At 37.8% G+C, this 23,034-nt stretch overlaps 4 protein-coding genes and 1 pseudogene across 6 annotated transcripts in view; 1 reads left to right on the plus strand and 4 right to left on the minus strand.

The window, feature by feature from the left end:
- Nucleotides 1-181: 181 nt before the first annotated feature.
- Nucleotides 182-2,754, minus strand: LOC111334580 (uncharacterized). Its single transcript, XM_022940368.2, has one exon. It carries the CDS (start codon nucleotides 2,703-2,705, stop codon nucleotides 1,326-1,328), a length of 1,380 nt encoding a protein of 459 aa, XP_022796103.2. The 5' UTR covers nucleotides 2,706-2,754; the 3' UTR covers nucleotides 182-1,325.
- Nucleotides 2,740-20,750, plus strand: LOC111334581 (uncharacterized). Of its 2 annotated transcripts, XM_088747193.1 has the most exons (9): nucleotides 2,740-2,852; nucleotides 3,262-3,388; nucleotides 4,110-4,417; nucleotides 5,114-5,175; nucleotides 5,771-5,809; nucleotides 9,545-9,690; nucleotides 16,241-16,477; nucleotides 18,695-19,003; nucleotides 19,545-20,750. In XM_088747193.1, the coding sequence occupies exons 3-6, from the start codon at nucleotides 4,157-4,159 to the stop codon at nucleotides 9,633-9,635; spliced, it is 453 nt and encodes a 150-aa protein (XP_088603319.1). In that variant the 5' UTR covers nucleotides 2,740-2,852; nucleotides 3,262-3,388; nucleotides 4,110-4,156; the 3' UTR covers nucleotides 9,636-9,690; nucleotides 16,241-16,477; nucleotides 18,695-19,003; nucleotides 19,545-20,750. The 2 variants fall into 2 exon arrangements, with proteins under 2 accessions (XP_088603319.1, XP_088603320.1); XM_088747194.1 differs by lacking the exons at nucleotides 9,545-9,690; nucleotides 16,241-16,477; nucleotides 18,695-19,003; nucleotides 19,545-20,750 and having other exon boundaries at nucleotides 5,379-5,903.
- LOC111345398 (uncharacterized) lies at nucleotides 5,848-9,124 on the minus strand (annotated as a pseudogene). Its single transcript, XR_015996089.1, has 2 exons — nucleotides 7,772-9,124; nucleotides 5,848-6,779 (listed from the first exon to the last, which is right to left on the minus strand). The product of XR_015996089.1 is annotated as an uncharacterized LOC111345398 (transcript).
- On the minus strand, nucleotides 9,508-11,825 carry LOC111345397 (uncharacterized). The gene has a single exon (XM_088747179.1). It carries the CDS (start codon nucleotides 11,637-11,639, stop codon nucleotides 10,065-10,067), a length of 1,575 nt encoding a protein of 524 aa, XP_088603305.1. The 5' UTR covers nucleotides 11,640-11,825; the 3' UTR covers nucleotides 9,508-10,064.
- LOC111334582 (uncharacterized) overlaps nucleotides 20,337-23,034 on the minus strand; it is a 3,768-nt gene continuing 1,070 nt past the window's right edge. The window contains exon 1 of the mRNA XM_088747182.1: nucleotides 20,337-23,034. This exon is cut by the window's right edge and continues 1,070 nt beyond it. Within this exon, the coding sequence (XP_088603308.1) occupies nucleotides 22,806-23,034 (229 nt within the window). The 3' untranslated portion in view covers nucleotides 20,337-22,805.

The following is a 23,034-nucleotide window of genomic DNA, read 5'->3' on the forward strand; positions in this document are numbered from 1 at the left end:
AGCTATTGTTCATCACTTACAGCAATCACCAATAAGAAACCCCATGTCACCTTGAATTCCAGAACATTTAGGTTAAGATTTCCAAGTTCAAAAGGCCATATCTAGGTTGCAAGAGCACTCACTTTGAAAATTAACCTTTCCTTTAGCAATGAGTCTTATTTACAGGGATAATAAAAAAGCCTTGTCAGTATAACACTTTTTTATTTCCTTTTAGCACAAGTTCAACAGTTAGGTAAGGATTTTTAGTCCTTTAATTTAAACCCCTGAGTAAAAAGCTTTTAATTTCTCCAAACACTATCACGGTGACCACTAAATCAAAAATCAAGGTCAATTGAGAATCAAGGAAATGATCACAAACTAAACAAGCCATTGATTATCAAACAAATTCTCCTTGTCAGAACCTTAGGGAATGTATAGAGAACAGAATGGAGAATAAACACACTGGGTGTAATGGGTAAAGCAAACCGAAAAAACCTAAGCAAGGGAGAGTTGGAGGAGAGGGAAACCTTTCCCACCCCTCTCTTGATATGTGGGCTAGGCAAAGGCTTCAAGGTTTCACACTTGCTTTGGCCTTGTGCTTGTTTAAAATAGCCCATCAGAAGCACATTGTCATGTTTCCCTGGCAGTCAAGCATAGATTAGCAAATTGTATATTTAGTGTTCTGAACAGTTTGGACCTTTTTTCAATAGCATAACCCTTTTCAATCTAATATCAGTATGCATATTCTCCATACCTTTCTCTATAGATTTCCTTAGTTGCTGATAAGGAGCAGTTGTTTAGCAATCAATAGTTCCTTTAGCTGTTGATCATTTCCTTCATTCTCATGACCTTAATGAGTGATTAAGGAGTTATACCATAAGGAGAAATTAGTTGCTGGTCATTCTAAGGAGTTTGGAGCTTAAGACTCCGTTACTTATAACAGAATTATCGATAAATTTCTAATATTTGGCTCTACATATAATTTCTGTTACCTGTTTACACCAGTGAAAATAATTTGAGAAAAGTCCATTTTACAGTTGTGTGCTTGGTTGCCAACCCTATGAATGGGAGTGAGGCTAGGGTTGACCTTGTTATGATACAAACCTTGCTGCCTTTCAAATGTAAATCACTTTGTTATCATGCCAAGTGGATAAAGGTCTCTATCACAACAAGGTCACCTTAAGCCTCACTCTGAATCAAAGGCTTGGCAACTAAGTACACAAAAGTACTGTAAAATGGCCTATTAAAAAAAAAGAAGCCCTCGCATGTTTAAGATGAAATGCAACGACAGAGTACACATGCAGGATAGGCAATAGATAAAACTGTACACACACCATGCAATCACATCACTCCATCTCACATCCTGAGGAGCTAGGAGAGTTCCTCTCAGATGGCACAGTGCTGGATGACAGGGAATTCACACATCCTTCATAGGATGGTTCCAAAGACATCATTTCTGTTGATGTTATTAATTTGGAGATATCCTCTAGTCTCTCCCTGATGGGAATGATTTCGAGATTGAATCCAAGTGTTTCAGCCAGGGACAGTGCTTGACTGGCTTCACTCTGCGCTGCATCCAGATCACCCAGCCTATAATTGAGGTCTGACTTAGCCCCTAAGAACTGTATTTTCTGTCCTTCGCTCATCTCATCCTCGTATTTTTCTTGAACTGCTCGAAGACAGTTTTGGGCATCTGCAATGCATTTATCACTTGTAATTTGTTCTCGAGCTGCTCTTGTGCCACAATTAAGATCTAGTGAGGCGAGTTTGAGCAGCCCAAAGTGATGTTTTTTAATGTATAGGCTGCCACCATCAAGGTCTATACTCAGATCTATGCATTGCCTCATGTAGTGTTTCGATCGTTCCACGAGCTTTCTGCGTGCAGAAAGATGAAGTGGAACAGAGTTTATATATATGGTCAAATTGCTGGCCATCTCATAGAGTATCAGTGCCTTTACGAAACGAGCAGTTTCATTTTGTGATTTTGGTAATACTTGTTCTGCAACAGCTATGGTGGAATCCGCTTTCCCATGCTTGTACTGCCGTCGGTAAGTTCCAGTCAAGTAAACGTGGGCCATGGTCACCAGATAGTCCCTCATTTCAACTTTAGTTTTAGAATTCTTCAACTTCCTTAACACCTCTAGTACCATGGATTCCGCGTTCTCCAAGTCATTTTGGTAACTGACAATCACGCTCTTCTCGAGAAGGATTAAGAGTTCCAGCTCTAAATCACCTTTGCTACTCATCAGCATACCATCTGCGACGCTGGTAAAATCCCCAAAATTGCCACTGTCCCGTAACGGATGAAGTCTGTTCAAAATGATGTGAAATCGGTTTATCGATCTTTCAAATGCACAGTCCCGTTCCCCTGAAACCGAAGGAAATATTTCTGGTCCACAGTGACCGTAAGAAGAATCTTCATCGCTTTCGTCCGAAATGTTTTTCGAGGGAAACTTAGAATCGCCTATATATTTGCGCTGGGGGAACCTTAACTTCGTTTGTTTGCGTTTAATTCTGCGTCTTTCCCCTCCATCGTGGTAAGTGGCCGTCCTTCGAGTCGTTTTTCTTCCTGATCGAGAACCTGCAGAATGCTCAGGATACTCAAGACATCGACAATAGTTATTCACAACGTTTCCATCACCAATTACTAGGGTTTCAATCTTGGAGTTGATAATATTGATGGTGTATTTCCCGTCTTCTTGTGAGCTTGGCAGAGAGACTGCCATAATGGCGAACGAAAACTGATAACATGAGATTCTATTTTGACAATCTGCTAGCTGAAATTTTGCTAGTAGGACGGGTGGGCTGGGGCAGGACTCTTACTCCTCCCTTCCCCTATCTACTATTTGTCAAATGTTTCTCAGATCCAGAAGGTATGTGTACCGGCATTTTTATTTTACGATCTTATCCCACATTTTAATTTAGTATGGTAACAGGGCGTATATCTTAACTAGGTGGAAAAATCAGCAAATAACTCGAACAATTAAATAACAAGACTTGTTTAACAAATAAAAGGAACCGTCAGTTTGGAAAGCCAGGTAGAACCACACTCTACGTCATAGGATAGATAAACTTTTCAAAGCCTTTGTTTGTAAACTTTAAAAATCACCGCAGTGAGAACGTGAATATTATTTTTCGTAGAGACGCGAAAATTGCATTACATTCCTGTTAGTTTTCGAAACGCGTAGCTCGTGTATTTTTCTGAAATGTTTCTTCCGGTCTATTATCTCTTCGATTTCGTTGGTTAATGATCATTACTTAATAATTTTTTATTTCAATCAGTTTCTAGATATTAGATTTCATACTTCATCGCCATAAGGTGCTGTCGATACTACAAATTTTGTCTGCTATTCACCGATCATCTGCTATTAGCGAGTTTACCAACAATCATTAGAGGAGCTAGACCAAAGTAAGTTTTTCTTTATTTTACACTTAAGATATTTCCTTTCTTTTTATTTTTGGTTCGCACATTGGTTTATTTCTCGCGTTCAGCTTACTTAATAATCGCTTCATTGTTATTTATGCTAGTGTTACATTTCTCAGAGATATTTTTTTAGTTTAGCTTCTGCTGTATTTTCTTTTAGTTCGAACCTCACAAATTCAGCAGCACAAATTCAGCTACAGCCCTATCAGTCATAAATACGCTCTCTTCGATCTATACTTGGCCCTTTTCATCTGTGATTTCACACCGATCTCGTTATTTTTGTTTGCAATTATGATTACATACCTCATTTAAAAAAAACCGTGATCTATATTATGCGTTCGAATCGTCTTCTCCACCATACTAGTAATCTTCTGCACAAGATGTTCACATTATTGAGATTTTTTGTAAGATGAAAAGAAGAATTCCCATTCGAGGTAATTCCTCATTTTTACATTTCTGTATCCTAAAAAGATTGTCTTAGTGCATAATTTTACAAAGGAAAGCAAAACCTACGCCCAAGCTCGAGTCTTAATTATCCCAGATAAACCTCAATCAACGATTAAGGAAAGAAACTTAATTACCCACCTCCCCGCCCCACTCTACCCCTCTTGCCTCTTAGAGAAGATGATTTTTTTTTCTTTCTTTTTTTTTTTTTACCCATACATATTTAATTTTTTTTAAGTAACATAAAAACTTTATGATTCAGGTGGCGAAAAGAATCTACAGAGTACAAGGCACTGACTGAACTGAGCCATGTACCACAAAGGACCATGCTCAACCAGTGTGCTTTGCGCGGCGTTGTTGTTATTATCCGGGAACTCGATACTGTTTCTCACATGTAGCATTGTCAGAAACACGTGCGAATACTTCAGAGCGAAGACGGATGAAGAAGTCACTTGGAGCGGCGGCGATTCTATCGATGTAACCAACGAAATTCAGCATAGTTTTGGTGGCGAAGGTCCAGCTAACCGCTATGGATCTCCAGTAACTGGCAGAGAAGGAACTTCAAAAGTGGTAAGTTTCTAGGGTCTATTTTATACTCTCATGGATGGCAACCCTCGAGTGCGGATGGCTCAAAAAAACTAAGAAGTCTGTGTTTACCTTATTTACTCAGTCGTACATTGGGAACAATGGGAGGATGGGTGGACAAGGAGATTTGATCAAAATTTGAGTACAGCTGTATGTGTGAGGTTGTTCAAGAGAAGTATCTGTGTACTACCTGGAAAAGATGTAATAAACTTTTATGGCAAGAGTACCATATAACCCCAGACATTAATTATGCATTCAGACTAGTAGACATTGTTTTTAAAGTTTAATTGTCGTGAAAGACAAAGAAGTGGAATGCATAATTAATGTATGGGTTTATATGGTACTCTTTCCAACCTTAATCACGATTCTAGTCTTTTCTGTTTTATTTAATTTTCTGTATATAGAGACAAAATAGATGTACACAGAGAGGAATAAATGGGGGATACCAGCATGTAGTTAACTCAATTGCATAATAGGTTTTGACTTCAAATAAACTGGCCATAAGATAAAAAAGCTAAGAATATACAAATAAAAGAAGTAAGGGCATGCAAAACTTACAAGTGTAAAATACACAGGCAAGTGCACACCTCTTAGGGGGGAAAGTATATGACTTGCAAATGCCCTATGAAAGCTAGTTGTTAATAACACTACAGATCAGTTATGTTTTTGTATTGTTCATAGGAGTGCCTCAGGGATCCCTGCTGCATCTTACAATTCTCAGGGAAACAAGTATTTTCAATAAGGTAATAAACAATTGCAGACATGATACCAACTTAAATTGGACATTGCATTTAGTTAAAGGTGTTTGCAACCCAGTCAGTGTTAGTTTTAATAGGCACTTGCTTTCAAAATGCAGAACCTCTCTTTTAGCAATGAGTGATGTTTACATGAAAATTAATAGATGACCTCAATTAATTAAGCAGTCTTTTTTTTTATTTCTTTTCAGCCAAGAGGGATTTTCATGAGTAACAACAGGGCAAAAGAGCCTAAAAAAGTTGCATAAAGGAGGGAGAGAGGGGGTGGTGGTGGTGGAGAAAAAGAGACGTTTCCTCCCCTATCCCTGATACAAATGCTAGGGAATGAAACAATGATTTCCATATACAGGTTTCACCCTAACTTATTTATACTTCTGAGAAGTAGCCTATCAAAACTAAAACTGAGTGTGTAGAAGTATTTCTTGTGTTTCCATGGCTGTTGAACATGGCCTAGCACTATTAGTGTTTCAAACAGCTTGGCCCTGTTTTTTAATCTCTGATTGAAGGCTTAAAATTCATGTTAGACAACTAGTAAAAGAATGGTTAATTAATTTGTTTTCTATAATTTCTGTAACCTACTCAGACCACTCCAAATAATCAGCCTGAGGATTAAAGAAATCAGGTAAATGCAAGCAGGAAGTTGTAAAAGGTTTGCAGAGGCCCATGGATAATTATTGTTTTATTAAAAGTGTCCAAAAACATCTTATTTCACCCAGTATTTGTTGTTGTTTCATTGTCACAGCAAGTATGCAGCCAGGAACCCTTTTTTATCAAACATACAAATTCTCAATGCTTGAGAGCCAACTGGCCACTTAGAAACTGGTCCCTTGGCCACTGGAATTAAATAGCATATCTGAGTTCATTAAAACAAATTATTCTGCCATTTCTCAATAATGAGGGTATTTGTTTATACACAAATTGACACATTTCATTTTTGTAGACAATATATGAACTAATCAATGTTTAGCTAAGCTCAAAGGAATGCTAATCAAACTTGATGTGTTGACATAATAAGCACAGTGGGAACAAAATATATATATTGTGATGTGAAAGTTATCACTTTCTTCACAAGCCGTTCTTTTTCCCTTTCATAAAATTAATATATTATTTATTTGCAACAACTTTGCAAATGAGAATTAAAGCTGAAGAGGAATGTGAATATTTGAAAACATAGTAGTACATGGCTTTTTTTCATGGAAAATTCCAAATAAAAATTAATCAGATTTTCCAAAAGAAAAACAAACCAAGCACTGCTTGCTACCTGTAGGGCAGAAGCTTGGCCTGTGCTGCTTTACTCATCCCCATAGGATTATTACAGGGGGGAATAGCGGTAACTGCATCTTCTTTCTGAACTGCATGTCAATCCATTACAATTTTTACCCTTTGTACCCTTAAACATCAGTATGCAAATAATCCTCTGTACTGTTCCCTAAACCTTTTCCTAAGGTGCTGACATGGAGAATTTGTTTTACAGTCATGAGCTTCTTTAGTTGGTGATCATTTTCTTTGTTCTTGTGACCTCAGTGTTTGATTCAGGGATTCTTAGTCTTCTCGGATAAGGACGAATAAACTGTAGGTCTCGTCTCCTGCATCTATTAATTAGATAATTTGGTTAGGCAGGGGACGTTAATGAACCCACTCATGAGATTACTGTGATGTGGTCTGGCCTGTTTACTGGGAATTGGGGGAGGGGGCATCTTCAAATAAGTTTCCTTTGATTGTTTGTAAACTGCTGATGCAGTCCGGCCAAATTCCCCACGAAAAGTGTTGTGATGTGCATTTGATCATATCCACTATTCAGGGGTGATATTGTAAGGAGAGAATAGTTACTTATAGTCATTCTCAGGGGTCAGCGAGTAAATCTCTGAATATTTGTCAAATTTCATTGAATTTACAATTTGTGAACCCTACTATACTCCTAAATCTCAGTGAAAATTCTCCTTGCTATTTGTCATGCATTTCCTACAAAGTTTGTTTTGAGAATTGGGTGTGCAATGGAAATGATAATCCCTAGTTAATAGTTTTTTTCCTATTCTCATCACTTGGCTGTTTGATATTGTACTGATTTTGTAAAGAGAAATTATGTCTTGGTCACACATGGGAGTGACTTGGGGTTAGAGCTTATTTATACTTCTAGGTAGAGTGAAACACTTGAATCTAATTTGATAACCCTTTGACTTCCATGAGTGACCAAGACAGAATTTCTCCTTACAATATCAATACAATGCTAGTTCAGTTTCAGTCACTATTTACACATGCTTTTTGGAATATATTTTCAAGGGCTCGTATGGTTAGATTCTTACTGCAGACTTCCGTTATTATCACTATTTTGAGCGAGTTGAATAGAAACTGAAAAGGAACTGTAATTCTGACATATTTCAAGGGGACTTTGCCCTCTAAACTGCGGGTAAACTGTTCCCCGCGAAAAAATTGAATGTAATTGGACAATATTTAGAGGGCAAATTTTATCCCAAATACAGCAACAGTTCACTTGCTAGGCTCGTATGAACCGTCCCTTGGACATTTTCAAGTGGCATGCACTTTACACAATAAAAGTATTTCATAAACACGACATGCATCTTACATTTACTCCATCTCACATCCCGAGGAGCAAGGAGAGTTGTTCTGAGACGATACTGTACTGGCTGACAGTGTATCGACATGGCGGGTTTCTTCGTAGGATACTGGTTCAAAATCCATCGTTTCCTTCGATGCGATTTGTTTTTGCATATCTTCTTGTCTCTCCTTAATGGCAGTAATTTCTAAACTGAATCCATGAGTTTCAGCAAGGAACAATGCTTGGCTTGCATAACTTTGTGCTGCCTGTAGATCTCCAAGCCTGTAATTTAGGTCTGACTTGGCCACAAAGAATTGTATCATCTGTCCCTCGCTCATTTCTTTCCGATACTTTTCTTCAACTGTCTCGAGGCAGGTTTTTGCATCTGCGATGCACTTACTACTTGTCAGCTGTTCTCGAGCTGCTCTTGTGCGGCAATTTAGATCTAGTAAAGCCAGTTTAAGAAGCCCAAAGTGGTGTTTTTTAATGTAAATGCTGCCATCATCGAGTTCTATGCATAGGGCTATGCACTGCTTTATGTAGTCCTTCGACTGTTCGACAAGCTTTCTGCGTGCGAACCGATCGAGAGGTACAGAAGAAATGTACTTGGTCAAATTATTAGCCTTTTCATAGAACATCAAGGCTCTCAAGAAGCGCGAGTTTACTTTTCGCGAGTTCTGATCGGCAATTTTAATTGTGGATTCTGCTTTTCCATGCTTGCTCTGTCGTCGGTAAAAGCCGGTTAGGTGAAGATTTGCCATTGATACCAGGAAGTCGAGCATCTATACTTTCGCTTTCGATTTCAAGGTGTCTAAAGCTTCTAGGACCATCGTTTCTGCCGTCTCCAAGTTGTTTTGATAGCTCACGACAACGCTTTTCTCAATAAGAATTAATAGTTCGAGCTCTGCATCGCCTTTGCTAGCTGAAAGGATACGGTCTAAGAGATTAATAAACTCCTTGAAATTTCCACTGTCTCGTAGAGGATGCAGATTGTTCAAAACAGAATGGAATTTCTTCATCGAGTTCTCAAAGCCCCGATCGTATTCCCCAGAGGCAGTTGGGAAAATTTCTGGTCCGTCAGATGCATCTTCTTCGCTTTCGCTTGAAATAGCTTTCGAAGAAAACTTGAGATTGGCTCTGTGTTTACGTTGTGGAAATTTAATTTTAGATTGCTTCCTCTTTGTACCTTGCCATTCACCATCGTGGCTTTTTGTTCTTCCTAACCTAGAATCTGTGCGTTGTTCAGGATCCTCAAGTCGCCGAAAGCATTTATTCACAATGTTTCCATCTCCAAGGTTTCAATATGGCAATTGGAAATATTGATGTTTCTTATAGCGTTTTCTTGAGAGGTTCGTTGATAACTCGCCATCATTATTTTCACCGAAACGCGGGAAGATCTCAGGAAGTGACGTCACTAGGTTTTTGTTTGAACGGATTTTGATTGGTTCGGTGGAACTTTTGCGCCTGCAATAAGCGAAAGTGAAAACTTCGACCTGGATTCATTCGAAGATTTTGGCGCAATTTTCAAGCGGCATTGTATGTGGCCTGTAGGATTTCATACTTTGCTACTTGCCCCAAGAGGTGTACAGAGAGTAGCCGTACTTGATCAAAACTTAACTGCGTGCAGGTAATTGTACACTCTGAATCGACAAGTTAAAACCGAGAGTAACAATAACTCAGCAATGAAGGAAGTGATATCAATTCAAGATGATTATAGCACGATTCTTGAAAACCTTCGCAGATAAAAATGATTTCGAGACAAGTATGTTGGGTCACGTTTATTTATATTCTTTCTTACAGAGTTGATCAGTTCTACGCCTGCTCTAACCGCTTCCCAAAATTTGCTGACACGTTGCATGAAAGTTCAGAGTATGACACTGCTTTTATGTAGATCTTAACCACCTCAGAAGAACATCTCAAGCAGGTCATATACTTGGGATATTGAGGTATGCTTTTATATAGGTAATTGAAAATATTTATAAGAAAAGGAAACAGAAAATTATAGAGTAGAGATGATAAAAACTTTTTTTCAATTTGAAAAGAAACAAACTTTGCTATATATCCTGAAGTACATTAAACAGAAGGCTGCACAGAGCCTATCGCAACAAATAAAGTTTTCTTACAGTTCCACAATACAAGATTACAAAATTAGAAAAATTGCTTTCAATTGGTGAACACCTCACCTTAGTCAATATCATAAGTGTTACAAAAAGTTTTCACAAGCTTTTGTTGACTATAACTCAATCATTCAAACAAATCACCGGCCATTTGGCCTGAGGAGAGAATGATCATGGATTTGAACTTAAAGAGTACTCACGAATTACGATGCTCTTTGATCAGAATCTGTGGACGAACTACACGTGTAGCTGTCACTTGAAGTTGTTTTATCTTGTCGCTTTTCTGATGTTGTTTGAGTAGCACAGTAGCCTGAGTAGTGACAAATATGGTTCATATTTTCTTGAGCAGGCTCCGTTTCTAACTCAAATCCAGATGCCTTTGCGATATCCAAGGCTTGGAAACCATACTTCTTAGCCCCTGGGTAGTCCCTCTTAAGAAAGCAAAGTTCCGATTTTGTTAGTGCGTTTTTTATTTCTGCCGCCGTAGGAATTTTATCGAGAACCTGGGTACTTCTGTCAAATTCGCAAAGAAGCCTTCGAGCTCGTGCAGAATCCCTCTTGGGAATGATTTGGCGATTACCTTCGTGAGATGTTGGCATACTTGAAGGTAGGGCTAATCTTGCAAGATAGATTAGCGCGAAGCACTGTCTCGCCGAGTACAAATTTTCACTCGACAGGTCTCTGAAGCGGTCGATGGAAAGGCTAAGAAACTTTTGTGCCTCTGTCCGAATAGACTTAGATTTCAGTTTTGAAAATTCCATATTGTAGCGCCCTTGTTCATAACTGAAAATAGCGAGAGCAAACCTAGGTATAATCAAATTTACACCTTCCATCATCACAGCACTTTCCTTTGCTTTCTCCAGGCATTTAAACGCCTTGCCCAGTTTCTTACGAGGCTGGCGTCGAAAGATGCTTGCGTAAGCAGCATAAGCAAGCACTCTCAGAACTTCTCGTGACGCTCCACTGAATTCACTCCAAATAATGTTTAATGCGCTTCCTGCCAATTTTTTCGCCCGCTTTAGTTGTTTTTGGTACGTCAGCTGGACACTTTCTTCTATCAAGAGAAAACATTGAATCTCAGGATAGTGTTCGTATTTTAAACGTAACCAATTCAAAGCAAAATTAAATTCCTGCCATTTTCCTCTGTCGCGTAAAGGATACAGCATATTTATTATTTCAACCATGATGTGGAACAATCTTTGACTCCGAGAGTCAACTCCGAGCGACGGTAACTCAAGGACTTCATATGCTCGGGGAAATAGCAACACTTGACTAACGTTTCTTTGCAGGTCGACGAGGAGCATTCGATTGATGTTCGATAGGTAAATTTGGTTTCCATCTCCGAGAACAACCATATCCGCCAGGATATTGATATTGTTTGCAGTTGGGCTAACTTGGCACGATGTTTGCTCTCCTAGCTCTGTAATGGCATAAACCACTGTAATAGCCTCCCCTTTTCGTCCTGTTCTCGTCGTGTTGATCGTACTGTTGTTACCGATGGTTACGAATCGTGCACTGCAAATGTTTATGTTAGCGCTCTGGCATGCTATCGGAGCGTTCGTCGTCTCGTGCAAGGGCTCACCTCGACTTCCTCTCTCATTTCTCTCAACTTGTTCGAAGTTTTTGTCGTTGACTGAGTAATTTTCAGCCTGTATTGCGTTTTCGTTGTTTACAGAGTTGATGCTCTCAGTCTGGTGATGCTGAACATGTACCACACCAGTTACGTTTTCCCATCTTGAACGAACAAAGCGCCGCAGAGAACTAAAAACATTTCCCATGGTCGCAATATGTAGACTGTAAAACGATACCTACAGATCCAATTGTATTTCACTTCACATACGAGACTAATAGAAAGAAAAGAAAGTATAACTCAACACTCCCAAATGAAAACAGAACGATTTTCGATCGACTGAGTATTTGTGGTCGAAGTGAGGATCGAGGTGATTGACGTTCGAAGGTGACTAGTAACCAATAGCCGACTTGCAAATTTTTTGATGCAAGTGGACTAGTTCCTAAATTTTGCATCAGAACGAGGCGCCGTGCATTGATTCTAAGATGGCTGCTGTCGATGGAGTTGTGGATGTAAATATTGATGAAAATAACGATTTCTCGAAATTGAAAGTCCCTGAATTAAAGAAATATTTACACAAGATAGAGGTATCCAGCTTAGCGACAACGGAAAGCATAAAGGAAGGCAGAGCTCGTTGATTTATGCTGCAATCGCGAGATATGAAGCAACCTAAGCTAGTCGAAAACGTAGAGGACACGAAGAAAGCAATCGAATCTAAATGGAACGCTGTCAGTGGTCGTTTACCTGACCCTGGAAGCTTTACAGGATGGACTCACAATTTCTCTTCGATTCCTAACTTTACATTTGCAAATTTATACACTTATCTTGTTGGAAATGAAGATTATACCGAAGAAATTCTTCGATCGTTTAAAATTTAAAGCTTGCGTGGTTTCAAGTTAAATGAAGATGGACACGTCGTTGATCTAAAGTACTGCCCCGTAGTGAATCATGAGTTTTGTTTCTTTAAATTTAGTGTAAAACCAACGGAACGACCAAAAACTGAAGAAGGAAATCACTTTTATTCAGGCAACATTATGAAAAACAATGGAGAGGTGCACTCAGCTTTCTGCCCATGTAAAGGTGGACTGGATGGCTATTGTAGGCATGTAGGAGCATTACTTTTCGACATAAATGGTACTGTTGCAAATAACAATGCAGTTACATGTACATCAGGCAAATGTGAGTGGAAAAAAAGGTCTCACAAAAATGAGTATGTTCTCAGATTGAGGGATTTAGCAATTATTAAAGCTGAATTTGGTAAAGACCAGAAAAGTTTTTCTCAGCCATGTAATTTTGAGCCTGGCCCTTTAACGCGTTTGATGCATCTGAAATAAGAGACAAATTGAGGGCTGGTTTTCACGTATTATACCCTCAGCCAGTTGCTTTACAGTTTTTGGGTAATCCAGAATATCCAGATATACCAGAAAAAGAAGTTCGAAAACACATCTCAAATGATAACAATGTTGAATTGCATGAGACAGTGGATATTGTTTATGTTTATACCATGAAATTCAAGGGCAGATGGCTATTTCAGGGATACATCAGTGTGATCTAGTTATTTACACTAACAAGGGTATCTTAGTTGTACCAATCCAATTTGATAGTGTGTTTTGGGAAAAGACACATGACAAACTATTTTCATTTTTCAAGAAATTCATTGTTCCAGAGCTTTTGACTGGTAAAATTTTAAAAGATAAGCAGTCTGGTGCTAAAAATAGTTGACATTTTTTCCATTATCATCATTTTTGTTCACTAAGTTAAAATTATAAAACATGTTAACAACAGAGCAAAACTAATTAAGTAACTTCTAAATTTTTGTAAAAAAAAAGGAAGAAAATTATGTTGCACAGACTTCATTTTATGTTCCTTTTGTATGTGCTAGCTTTATCTTACAAGTGGTTTTTGGAGGTTGCATAATGCAGCACAAATAACAAGAGACTGGTCTGACGACCAGAGGCAAGGATGAGACAAAAGTTATGCCAAAAAAATCTGCTGCAGCTTGAATAATAGAACGTGTAAACGGAGAAAACTTTTACGCCAATGTCGTTGGTGGTTTTCATTGTTTAGAACCTTTGACCTGTGGGCTGCATAATGCTCATAAAATTGGCCAATATGCTAAAACATAGCGTCTGATATAGACTAAGAAGTGTTGATTGTGAATCCTTCAGTATACAATTAAAACCAATCATTCTTTATAATTTTCCCATTGTCACGGAAATTTTGGATTTAAACATATGAAGTGATCCCTACAAAATCCTCAGATTACATCAAATTGAGGGAATGCTGTGAGGTAAATTCTTTCATGAACTCTCCTCAATAAGATAGTGTTTTCAGTCAAAAACCTTTCCCTGGTTTTTCTACTTCCTGTCACTCGTCTTAACAAGTACGTGACAGTCAAACGTAGATGTCACACATTATCCTGATTTTGAAGATGATGCTCTGCCTTTTGAAAAATATCTCAGAGCATTCTGTTAATGAGGCAACCTAAGAGGAATGAGTTCACTTAAAGGTTTTCTCTTTGTCATTGTAGCCATAAAGTGCAATTAACAGCTGTTAAGCTGATTTGAAACTTCCGGGGTCATTTCTCCATTCAAAGGAAGTTTATCGAAGCCATATCTGAATTTTGCTTTCTTGACACATTCCTGAGGAGGTAAAATCAGTGGCGTCAATACATGTATTCATTATCCAACTGTGCTTCGTAGAGTTCAAATAACGCGCGAGACGAGTACAAATATCACGCGATATTTGTACTCCAGAAATACCCACAAAATTCGCCCGCACTGAAATAACAATTTGGCGTGTTGGATAATAAATCTCTTTTTAGACGTTTTGTTGTGTAGTATAGCTGACTATTTTTACTCGTTGTTTGTATTTTGACTCGCCCTACGGGCTCGTCAAAATACAGAACAATGAGTAAAAATACTCGGCGATACTACACAACAAAACGCCTAATAAGGTGCATATCCTCCATATTTTATATATTCGCTATATCTCATTGATCTGAAAGTTTAGAGGCTTCATCTATATATAAAAGCTCTAAGTGGCTCATGAGCTTACCCAGTTCTAAGAATACTATGTGTACAGTGATGATTTTGAGGTCCCAGCGAATTGAATATGCCTCTAATAATCAGATTTTCCCAACTTGGTAGGGTTGTTTAGGCGAGAATTAACAAAAACGAACACATAAATATTGTATTTAGCCGATAGCACAGGTTGCAAAACTTGAATACATCGTGATAACTGTTAATTAAGTAACAGGAACATTATTTCTCTTCTCGTGGCAAACTACGTCAGTCTTTCTTTTCGACCAGATTGAAAAAGTACAGCTCTATTTTGCCTTTGCTTGCAATTAGTGAACTATCCGCAACAATACATGGTGAAGTCTTCAAAACTGCCATTGTCTTGCTCGCATGCAAATCATCAAAAACACCATTCGCACTATGTGCAGTTTTTTCCAAATTACGGGAAATCCGTTCACCGATTCTTCAAATTCACGGTCTCGTTTCACTGAAACGACAGGGATAGACTCTGGGCCAATGCAGTGCAAGGAAGCTTTATCAGTGTCTCTTGAATCATTTTTCAAATTCATGTTGACTCGCTCTCCCTTCGTAACGAGCGACTCGCCATTATCGTGGATCGTTGAGGATTCTTGAGATGAAGCTGTTGATCGTCCAGAACGGTGGTCATTCACAGTGTTGTTATCACCGATTATCAGGGTTTCAAATTTGGAATTGTCAAAACTGATGGAGTATTTACCGTTTCGTAGTGAGTTTGGTTGCTCGTGAGACGCCATCTTTTTACGGACGATGGAAGTCATGGGGTAATTTTTTTATTTGTTTTATTGAGTGGTGGGGACTGGGAACCCACGTGATCAAAGGTAGAATTAATTGAATCGAAAGTGAAAGTGGAGGAAATTTTTAGAAAAATATTGGTGACAATTTTCCACATTTGGCCCATCTGGCCCGTTCTTTTACGCAACTAAGATAAGACTGGCGAATCACTCACAACTCAATATCGCTTTTGTTGAGCAAAAAATCAGTTGCAAGTAAGGAAGTTTCCATCGTTATTCTGTGATTGAGACTCGATCAAACCGTCATGTTGATTATGTAAGCACACTTTTGCTTAAGAAAACTTGCCGAAATTAATGATGTGTTCGTGGAACTGTAGACCCTTTGGAGTTACACTTACTTTTAAGTCATTTCAAAGGAGTTCAATGCGACGTTTATTTACTATTAGGCATATTTTTGCCTGTGAAGCATGTCGTATTTCAGCAAAAAGTCCCATTCGGCAATGAACGCAAAAGTACTAATCGATTGTTCGAAAAGAAAAAAATCAAAAAATCTTGTGCTACGCATGCGCACTAATCAAAGCGTGTGAGACTGCTCAGTTTTTTGACCATCCAAGACGATCTACACAAAGGATATTTTTTCGGAAGCTATTCATTAGAATTTGATAGAATTTGGCAGAAATACTATTTTCAAAGCACTTCAAATAATGAAAATTCTGAAACTAAAATCTAGCAAAGGAATTCTGAGAAAATCAAAATTTACAGGGCAGTTTTATTCTTAATTTCTTAAGAAAACTGTTTGTAAAAATATCTTAAATTTAATATAAAACAATAAAAATCATTCAATAAAAGCTTCGCGCAAACTAATGGAAAAATCTAATGACCAGGTTTTCTGTGAGACTGAAAAAAGTGGAAATTTAGGGCTCTTCTCAATCATCGGTTGCCATGGAAACAGGCGAAGGCGCCAATATTAGTCGTTGATAAAAATCTAAAATCACTACATTTTCCTTTAAAAATTTCAGCTTCTTGGAGTTGTAATTAAACATGGCTGCCATGAGCGTTTCAAAATTGCCGGGTACCTCTACTATTTCCAGTGGAAGTGGTTGTTCGAGAAACAAAAATGGAAAGTTCACTTCTTGAAAGCAAGTCGGAAAATGCTTGGATTCCTGCCGAAACTGGTCAAAAAAAGTTTATCTAAAGACCTAAAGGAGGATGGTGAAGCCGACACCGCACCAGCAAAGTCGCGACGAGTGTGCTCAGTAGGTCTTACTTTGTTCCGCGAAAAATTAAGTGGATGCCTCTGAGTGTTACGATTTGTTTCTCATTGAGCTTGATTCCTAATAAAACGAAATGACCAAGAACTTTCCTAAACAACCCACTGGAAGATGAAAAGGAAAATCAAATCATTGTTGGATCCAGGATTGTAAACATGAACAGTTTTATGAATGTAACGGAGAAGTATAAATGTTGCCATAAAAATAAACATAATTTTTAAGTAAACAAGAAATCGAAAAATGTGGATGAGACTTTAATTCTTATTCAACCTCAGACGGTACAATCAAAATAAGATATGTATCCTAAACTTGTAAGGGTGGGTTACACTGGGGTAGGACACTTACCTTCCTACCCCTATCTCCCATTTGTGAAATGTTTCTCAGATCCAACATGTACCGGCATTTTTACTTAACTGTCTTTTCTACATTTTAATTTGGTATGGGAAAAGGGAATATGTCTTAAGGAGGGGGCTAAACGAGCCAAATAATTCGAAAGAAATGGCAGCACTTGTTTAACAATTAAAAGGAACTGTCAGCTTGGGAGGCCAGGTAGAACCATACTCTACGTAGGATTGATAAACTTTCAAAGGCTTTGTTCGTAGACTTTAAATACCACGGCAATGTGGACGTGAATATCATTTTTCGTAGAGACGTGAAATTACATTACATTCCTATAATGACTCTATTCCATTCTGTACCAGAAAATTCACAAGTTACAGTTAATTCCTCATTTTTACATTTCTGTGTCCTAAAAAATGATCATATTGCAAAATTTTACGAAGGAAAGCAAATCCTACTCCCAAGCGCAAATCGGCTCTATCACATTTCCGAAGTAATGCTGCGACGTTAAAATTTAACTCGACCTTTCGTCGCAGATAGCACATGTGTAACCGAGTCAAAGCTCTTTGAAAGACGAAAGGTGTAACTATGAGTGAAGAAGCTTAATGCAATCGCTTTTCCGCGATCATCTTCCGCCATCATTTGCATTATTGTGGAATATTCCTTGCCGTTCCCGGGTATGTTTTGTTTTTAACAAAGCGTCCAGGCCACAATCGTTCTTAAATACAATTTCAAGCCTTCATTCTTCTCACTGCGAGTCGTCAGTATTTATATCGTTATATATCGCTAAAATGAGTCACCAGCGAATTTTTGTAGCGGAAAGCGAAGCGTCGTTTTCGTGACTGGCCAGTTGTTTACTTTTCTGATGGTTTCACCTCTCATCTGTTTGGTGACTACGTAAACATTAATTTGCGAAAATCACTGTGTGTACACCCCTGAACGTTAAAAATGTGTCAACAAAATGAAAATATAAGTATATCGGTTTAAAAGGTGAAGAGTACCGCCTACAAAAGCTGACTTTTACTTTTTAGTACTGAGTAAACGAAGACTTGAAATTCTGTTTAAAAACGATTGTGGCCGCTTTTTCAAGAACCGAAATCAGTGGCCACTTTGTTAAATACAAAATATGCGGTGAAATGGGCAAAGAATATTCCAAAATAGTGCAAATGATCATGAAAGTGATTGCTTAAAGGCGATTGCGTGACACTGTTTTTTTTTACGATGAGTTTTCAAAATTTCCAGTCTGCGTATTCTGTACCCAATCTGCAGTCTGCAGTCTGCAGTCTGTATTTTGTGCCAAGTCTGCATTTCGTACCCGGTTTGCAGTCTGTATTTTGTACTGACCGATAGCTAAATGTGAGTTCTGACCATTCACCCAACAGCACCCCAGCAGTTCAAAGTAATACCAGGTAGTTTCAACTGTATCCGGGAGTTACCCATTGGAATTTAATTATAATAATAATATAATAATAATAATAACTTGTGTTTATATAGCGCTTACATCTTGAACTCATGGCGCTTTACAACACTGTGCAGGGGACTTTACCAAATTAACCAATTAATAGATGCAGGAGACGGGACCTCCATTTTTTCGTCCTTATCCGAGAAGACTAAAATATCTAACCATTTCTTGATCGGTGTTATAGAAAGGTAGCATATTCTTCTCAATTATTTTAATACCCTGAGTGTTGGTCAGGCCGGGGCTCGAATCCTCGACTTCCCGCACAACAGTCCGGCGCTTAACCAACTGAGCTAACCGGGAGGCAGTTATCTTCAAAACTCATTCAAACACAATGTATCCACGACTCATTGACAGTTTCCTTTGATATTTTTTATTTTTTTATTATTAATTTTTTTTTTTAGTAGGTGGCGAAAAGAATCCACAGAGCATAAGGCGCTAAACTGAGCCACACCGTAAAGAACCATGCTCAACTACTGAGCTTTGCGCGGCGTAGTTGTTATTACCTGGGAACTCGATACTTAGTCTCACGTGTAGCATTATTGGAAACACGTGCGAATATTTCACAGCGAAGATGGATGAAGAAGTTGGTAGGAGCGGCGGTGATTCTATCGACTTTGGTAACCAACCAAACTCAGCATAGTTTTGGTGGCAAAGGTCCAGCCAACCACTATGGATATCCAATAACAAGCAGAGAAGAAACTTCGAAAAAGGTAAGTTTACCAGGTCTATTTTATACCTTGATAGATTACAACCTTCGAGAGCGGATGGCTCGGGAATATTAAGTCTGTGTTTACCTAATTTACTCAGTCGTACACAGGGGACAAAGGGAAGGCAAAGGGATTTGATCAAAGTTTAAATACAGCTGGTATGTGGGTGGTTGTTCCAGTGAAATGTCTGTGTACTACCTGGAAAAGATGTTGTAAACTTTTATCTCAGTTCAGGTCTTTCATTTTTAATAAATTTTCTGTATATAGAGACAAATGGATGTACACATGGGGGAATAATTGGGGGATACCAGCATGTAGTTAACTGATTTGCATAAACAGTTTTGACTTCAAATAAACTGGCCATAAGATGAAAAGGCATAGAATATGCAAATCAATGAAATAAGAGCATGCAAAACTCACAAGTGTAAAATACCAAGGCAAGTGCACACCTCTTTAACTTTATGGGAAAAAGAGCATGACTTGCAAGTGCCCTGTGAAAGCTTGTTAACACCACAGATCAGTTATATTTTTGTGTTGTTCTTAGGAGAGCCCTAGGGGGATCCCTGCATCTTACTCTTCTCAAGGAAACAAGTATTTTCAAAAAGGTAATTAACAATTGCATGCACGATGCCAACTTAAATTGGACATGGAATTTTGGTAAAGTTGTTTGAAACTCAGTATAGGTGTCAGTTTTGAAGGGCACTCAATTTCAAAAGGACCCTCTCTTTACATGAAAATAAATGGCCTCAGTTAATGAAGTGCATATAAAAGGAGGGGGGCTGGAGAAGAGAAACCTTCTCTCTCCTTAATCCCTGATATGACTTTGTACTTCTGAAAAGTAGCATATATCAACACTGAAACTCACAGTTTGGAGGAATGTTCTTCAGTGTTAGTGGATTAGCACTACTGGTGTTTTGAACAGCTTGTCCCTCACTATTAATCAGATCTAAAGCAACACTCATGTTAGGTACACTGGCATTAGAATGATTCATTAGTTAGATGCACATGCAAATAAAATTGTCTTTAATTTCTGTAGCCTATCTACACCACTCCCAATAGTTGTGTTTAAAAAAATTAAGAATGATAAAAAGCAAAGAGGAAGTTACAAATGATTCGCAAGGGTCCATGGCCAAGGATGTTTGCATCATTAAAAGTGTAAATTAAAATAGCATATATTATTTCACTAAGTTATTAGAGATGGTTCATTGTCATGGTAAGCATGCAACCAAGAACCCTTTTTCATGAAACAGACACATTCTCGATGCTTGTGACTCTGATCCAACTTATTTCAAAGTGGTTAGTTGGCTAGTATTGGTTTTAGACTCAAACCAAGAGGTGACTTTAAAAGGGGAAAGTTTATTCTGCATTCACTTTTAAATGAGGTAATAGAATGCATCTGATCAAAACACTTGGTGACGACAATTACAGTGAATTAAATTAGGCAAAGTTACAATAATTACTATAGTTGGGGGAAAAATTTACAAACAGGAGGAAAGATAATTAGAGACTAACAAATCACAAATATTTCCCCCCATTGATGTGAATAGGTAGATTGAAACTACTGATGATTTAGACTGAAACTTGCCTTAATTAAAGTGAACCCTGTTCTGATATTCACTGAAAAACAAGAACTGTAATAGGCTATCACTGTTGTGGTTGCCTGCCTGTAATTGTTATTATAATTTATCTGTGTTCTATATTGTATGTATTGTTGGCAAAGCTAATAAATTATCAATTATAATTAAAGATTGTAACGTTGGCAAAGCTAATAAATTATCAATTATAATAAAGATTATAACCAAGAAATCTTGTCAAAATGAATCACATGATAATTGATGAGTTAAATTTTAAATCAAGTGTGCAGGAAAAGCCATGCATGTTTGAATCTTTCACTGGTATTAAGTAGCATGTCTGGGTAGATATAAATAAACTATTTTGTTATCTCTCAATACCAAGGGTATTTGCTTAGACGAGAATTGACACACATTGCATTTTTTTGAGACAATGATACCAAATAATAAGTGAATAAATGTTTAGTTAGGCTCAAAGGAGTACTAATCAAACTATGTGATGATATAGCACAGGGGAACAAAATAGATTTTGTGTTGTGAAAGTTATCCCTATCTTCACAAGTCATTCTTTTTCTATTCATGAAAGTACAAGTAGTACACTAATTATTTGCAATTGCAAATGAGAATCAAAGCTGCAGAGGAACATAAATATTTGGAAAACAAACAGGGCTTTTTATCGTGACAAATTGTAAAGAAAAACTAATCAGATTTCTGTGGGAAACTTGGAACCCAAAGAAAAACAAACCAAGCACTGCTAGCTATCTGTGCTGCAGAAGCTTGGCCCATGCTGCTAGTGCTTATCCCTACAGGATTCTTACTGATACTCGATTCTCCCTAAACTGCAAGCCAATCCATTACAGTTTAACCCTTTTACTCCTAAGATCTGATTAGTAATTCTCCTTACTTTCTGCCAAATAATTCTCATTATGTTAGTTTGAAGAATTTGGTATTGGATCAAATAATTATCCCCTCATTTATATTTTTTCTTTATTCTCATCACTTGTGTGCTTGATATTGTATTGAGATTGTAAGAAGTTCTGTCTTGGTCACTCGCGGGAGTTCAAGGGTTATCCCTTTGGACCATAACATCAGGATGCATATTCTTTACATGTTTCCTAGAATTTCTTTTACAATCAAGCGCCTCTGAAGGTGATGATCATTTCCTTTATTCTCATGACCTTAATGTTTGATTCAGGGGTGATATTATAAAGAGAAAATAGATACTAGTCCAGCTCCAAATTTTTTCATTTTCATTCAGGGCTTAACACGATTTTTTTCAACTTATTAGACAAGTGGTTTGTGACAACTTAGATGTTACAACAATTTCAGTTTGTTTACTAGCCAAACTGGTGGGTGGAAATGGAAAACCACTAACTAAAACTGAATTTCTACTAGTGTGTGGCTAGTTGGCTTCCATTAAAGTGAAGCCATTTTCTCTGACAGTTTGTGAACCCTTTTCACTCCCAAGATCTCAGTGAAAATTCCCCTCGCTGTTTGCTATACATTTTCTACAAAGTTTATTTGAGAATTTGGTGTGCAGTGAAAATGATAATCCCTATTTGATCATTTTTTGCTATTCTCATTACTTGGCTGTTTGATTTTGTATTGATATTGTAAAGAGAAATTATGCCTTAATCACTTATGGGAGTGAATTGGGGTTAGAACTCATTTATACTTCTAGGTGGAGTGAAACACTTGAACCTAATGTGTAAATTAATACTAACATAAGATCACAACATAGGGACATGCTCAACTTAGATCTAAGACCACGAGACTGACAGAGGTATACCTTTAAAGCAATTTTTTTTTAATTTTCAAGTCTTTACAAGATTTTAAATTATTTGCTTCCAAACTGCCAAATTCGTCACAACAGCCAGTTCAGTTCCTGACTCACCATTGCAAATGCTTTTGGTATATATTATCAATGGCTCATATGAGTAGATTCTTATTGGAAATTTCTGCTATGATTGCAATTTTGATAGAGTTGAATGGAAACTGAAGAAGAACTGTAATTGTGACATTTTTCAAGAGGATTTTGTTTTCTTAATTACAGGTAAACTGAACTGAAATATTCTCATGAAATTAAATGTAATGGGAGAATATAACAGAGGGCAAATTTTTTCCTCAACATACCTCACTTCCCAGGCTCATGTGAAGTGGCCCCTGGACATTTCAAAGTGGCATGCACCTTACACAGGAAAAGCATCACATAATACATGACATGCATCTTACATTTACTCCATCTCACATCCCGAGGAGCAAGGAGAGTTCCGCTGAGATGATACTGTACTGGATGACAGTGTATCGACATGGCAGGTTTCTTCGTGGAAATCCATCGTTTCATTCGATGCTATTTTATTGTCGATATCTTCTAGCCTTTCCTTAATGGGAGTGATTTCCAAATTGAATCCATGAATTTCAGCAAGGGACAATGCTTGGCTTGCATCCTTTTGCGCTGCCGGT

The sequence above is a fragment of the Stylophora pistillata genome, chromosome 2 (genome assembly GCF_964205215.1).
Source record: "Stylophora pistillata chromosome 2, jaStyPist1.2, whole genome shotgun sequence".
Taxonomy (NCBI): domain Eukaryota; kingdom Metazoa; phylum Cnidaria; class Anthozoa; order Scleractinia; family Pocilloporidae; genus Stylophora; species Stylophora pistillata.

What these genes read in the sequence shown, in the direction of transcription:
- LOC111345397 (XM_088747179.1), bottom strand. Translation starts at nt 11,639, where the DNA reads ATGGGAAATGTTTTTAGTTCTCTGCGGCGCTTTGTTCGTTCAAGATGG.
- LOC111334580 (XM_022940368.2), bottom strand. Translation starts at nt 2,705, where the DNA reads ATGGCAGTCTCTCTGCCAAGCTCACAAGAAGACGGGAAATACACCATC.
- LOC111334581 (XM_088747193.1), top strand. Translation starts at nt 4,157, where the DNA reads ATGTACCACAAAGGACCATGCTCAACCAGTGTGCTTTGCGCGGCGTTG. An exon ending in AAACAAGTATTTTCAATAAG is followed by an intron (nt 5,176 to 5,770) that starts GTAATAAACAAT and finishes TAACCTACTCAG; the next exon opens with ACCACTCCAAATAATCAGCC. An exon ending in CTGAGGATTAAAGAAATCAG is followed by an intron (nt 5,810 to 9,544) that starts GTAAATGCAAGC and finishes TCTTTCTTACAG; the next exon opens with AGTTGATCAGTTCTACGCCT.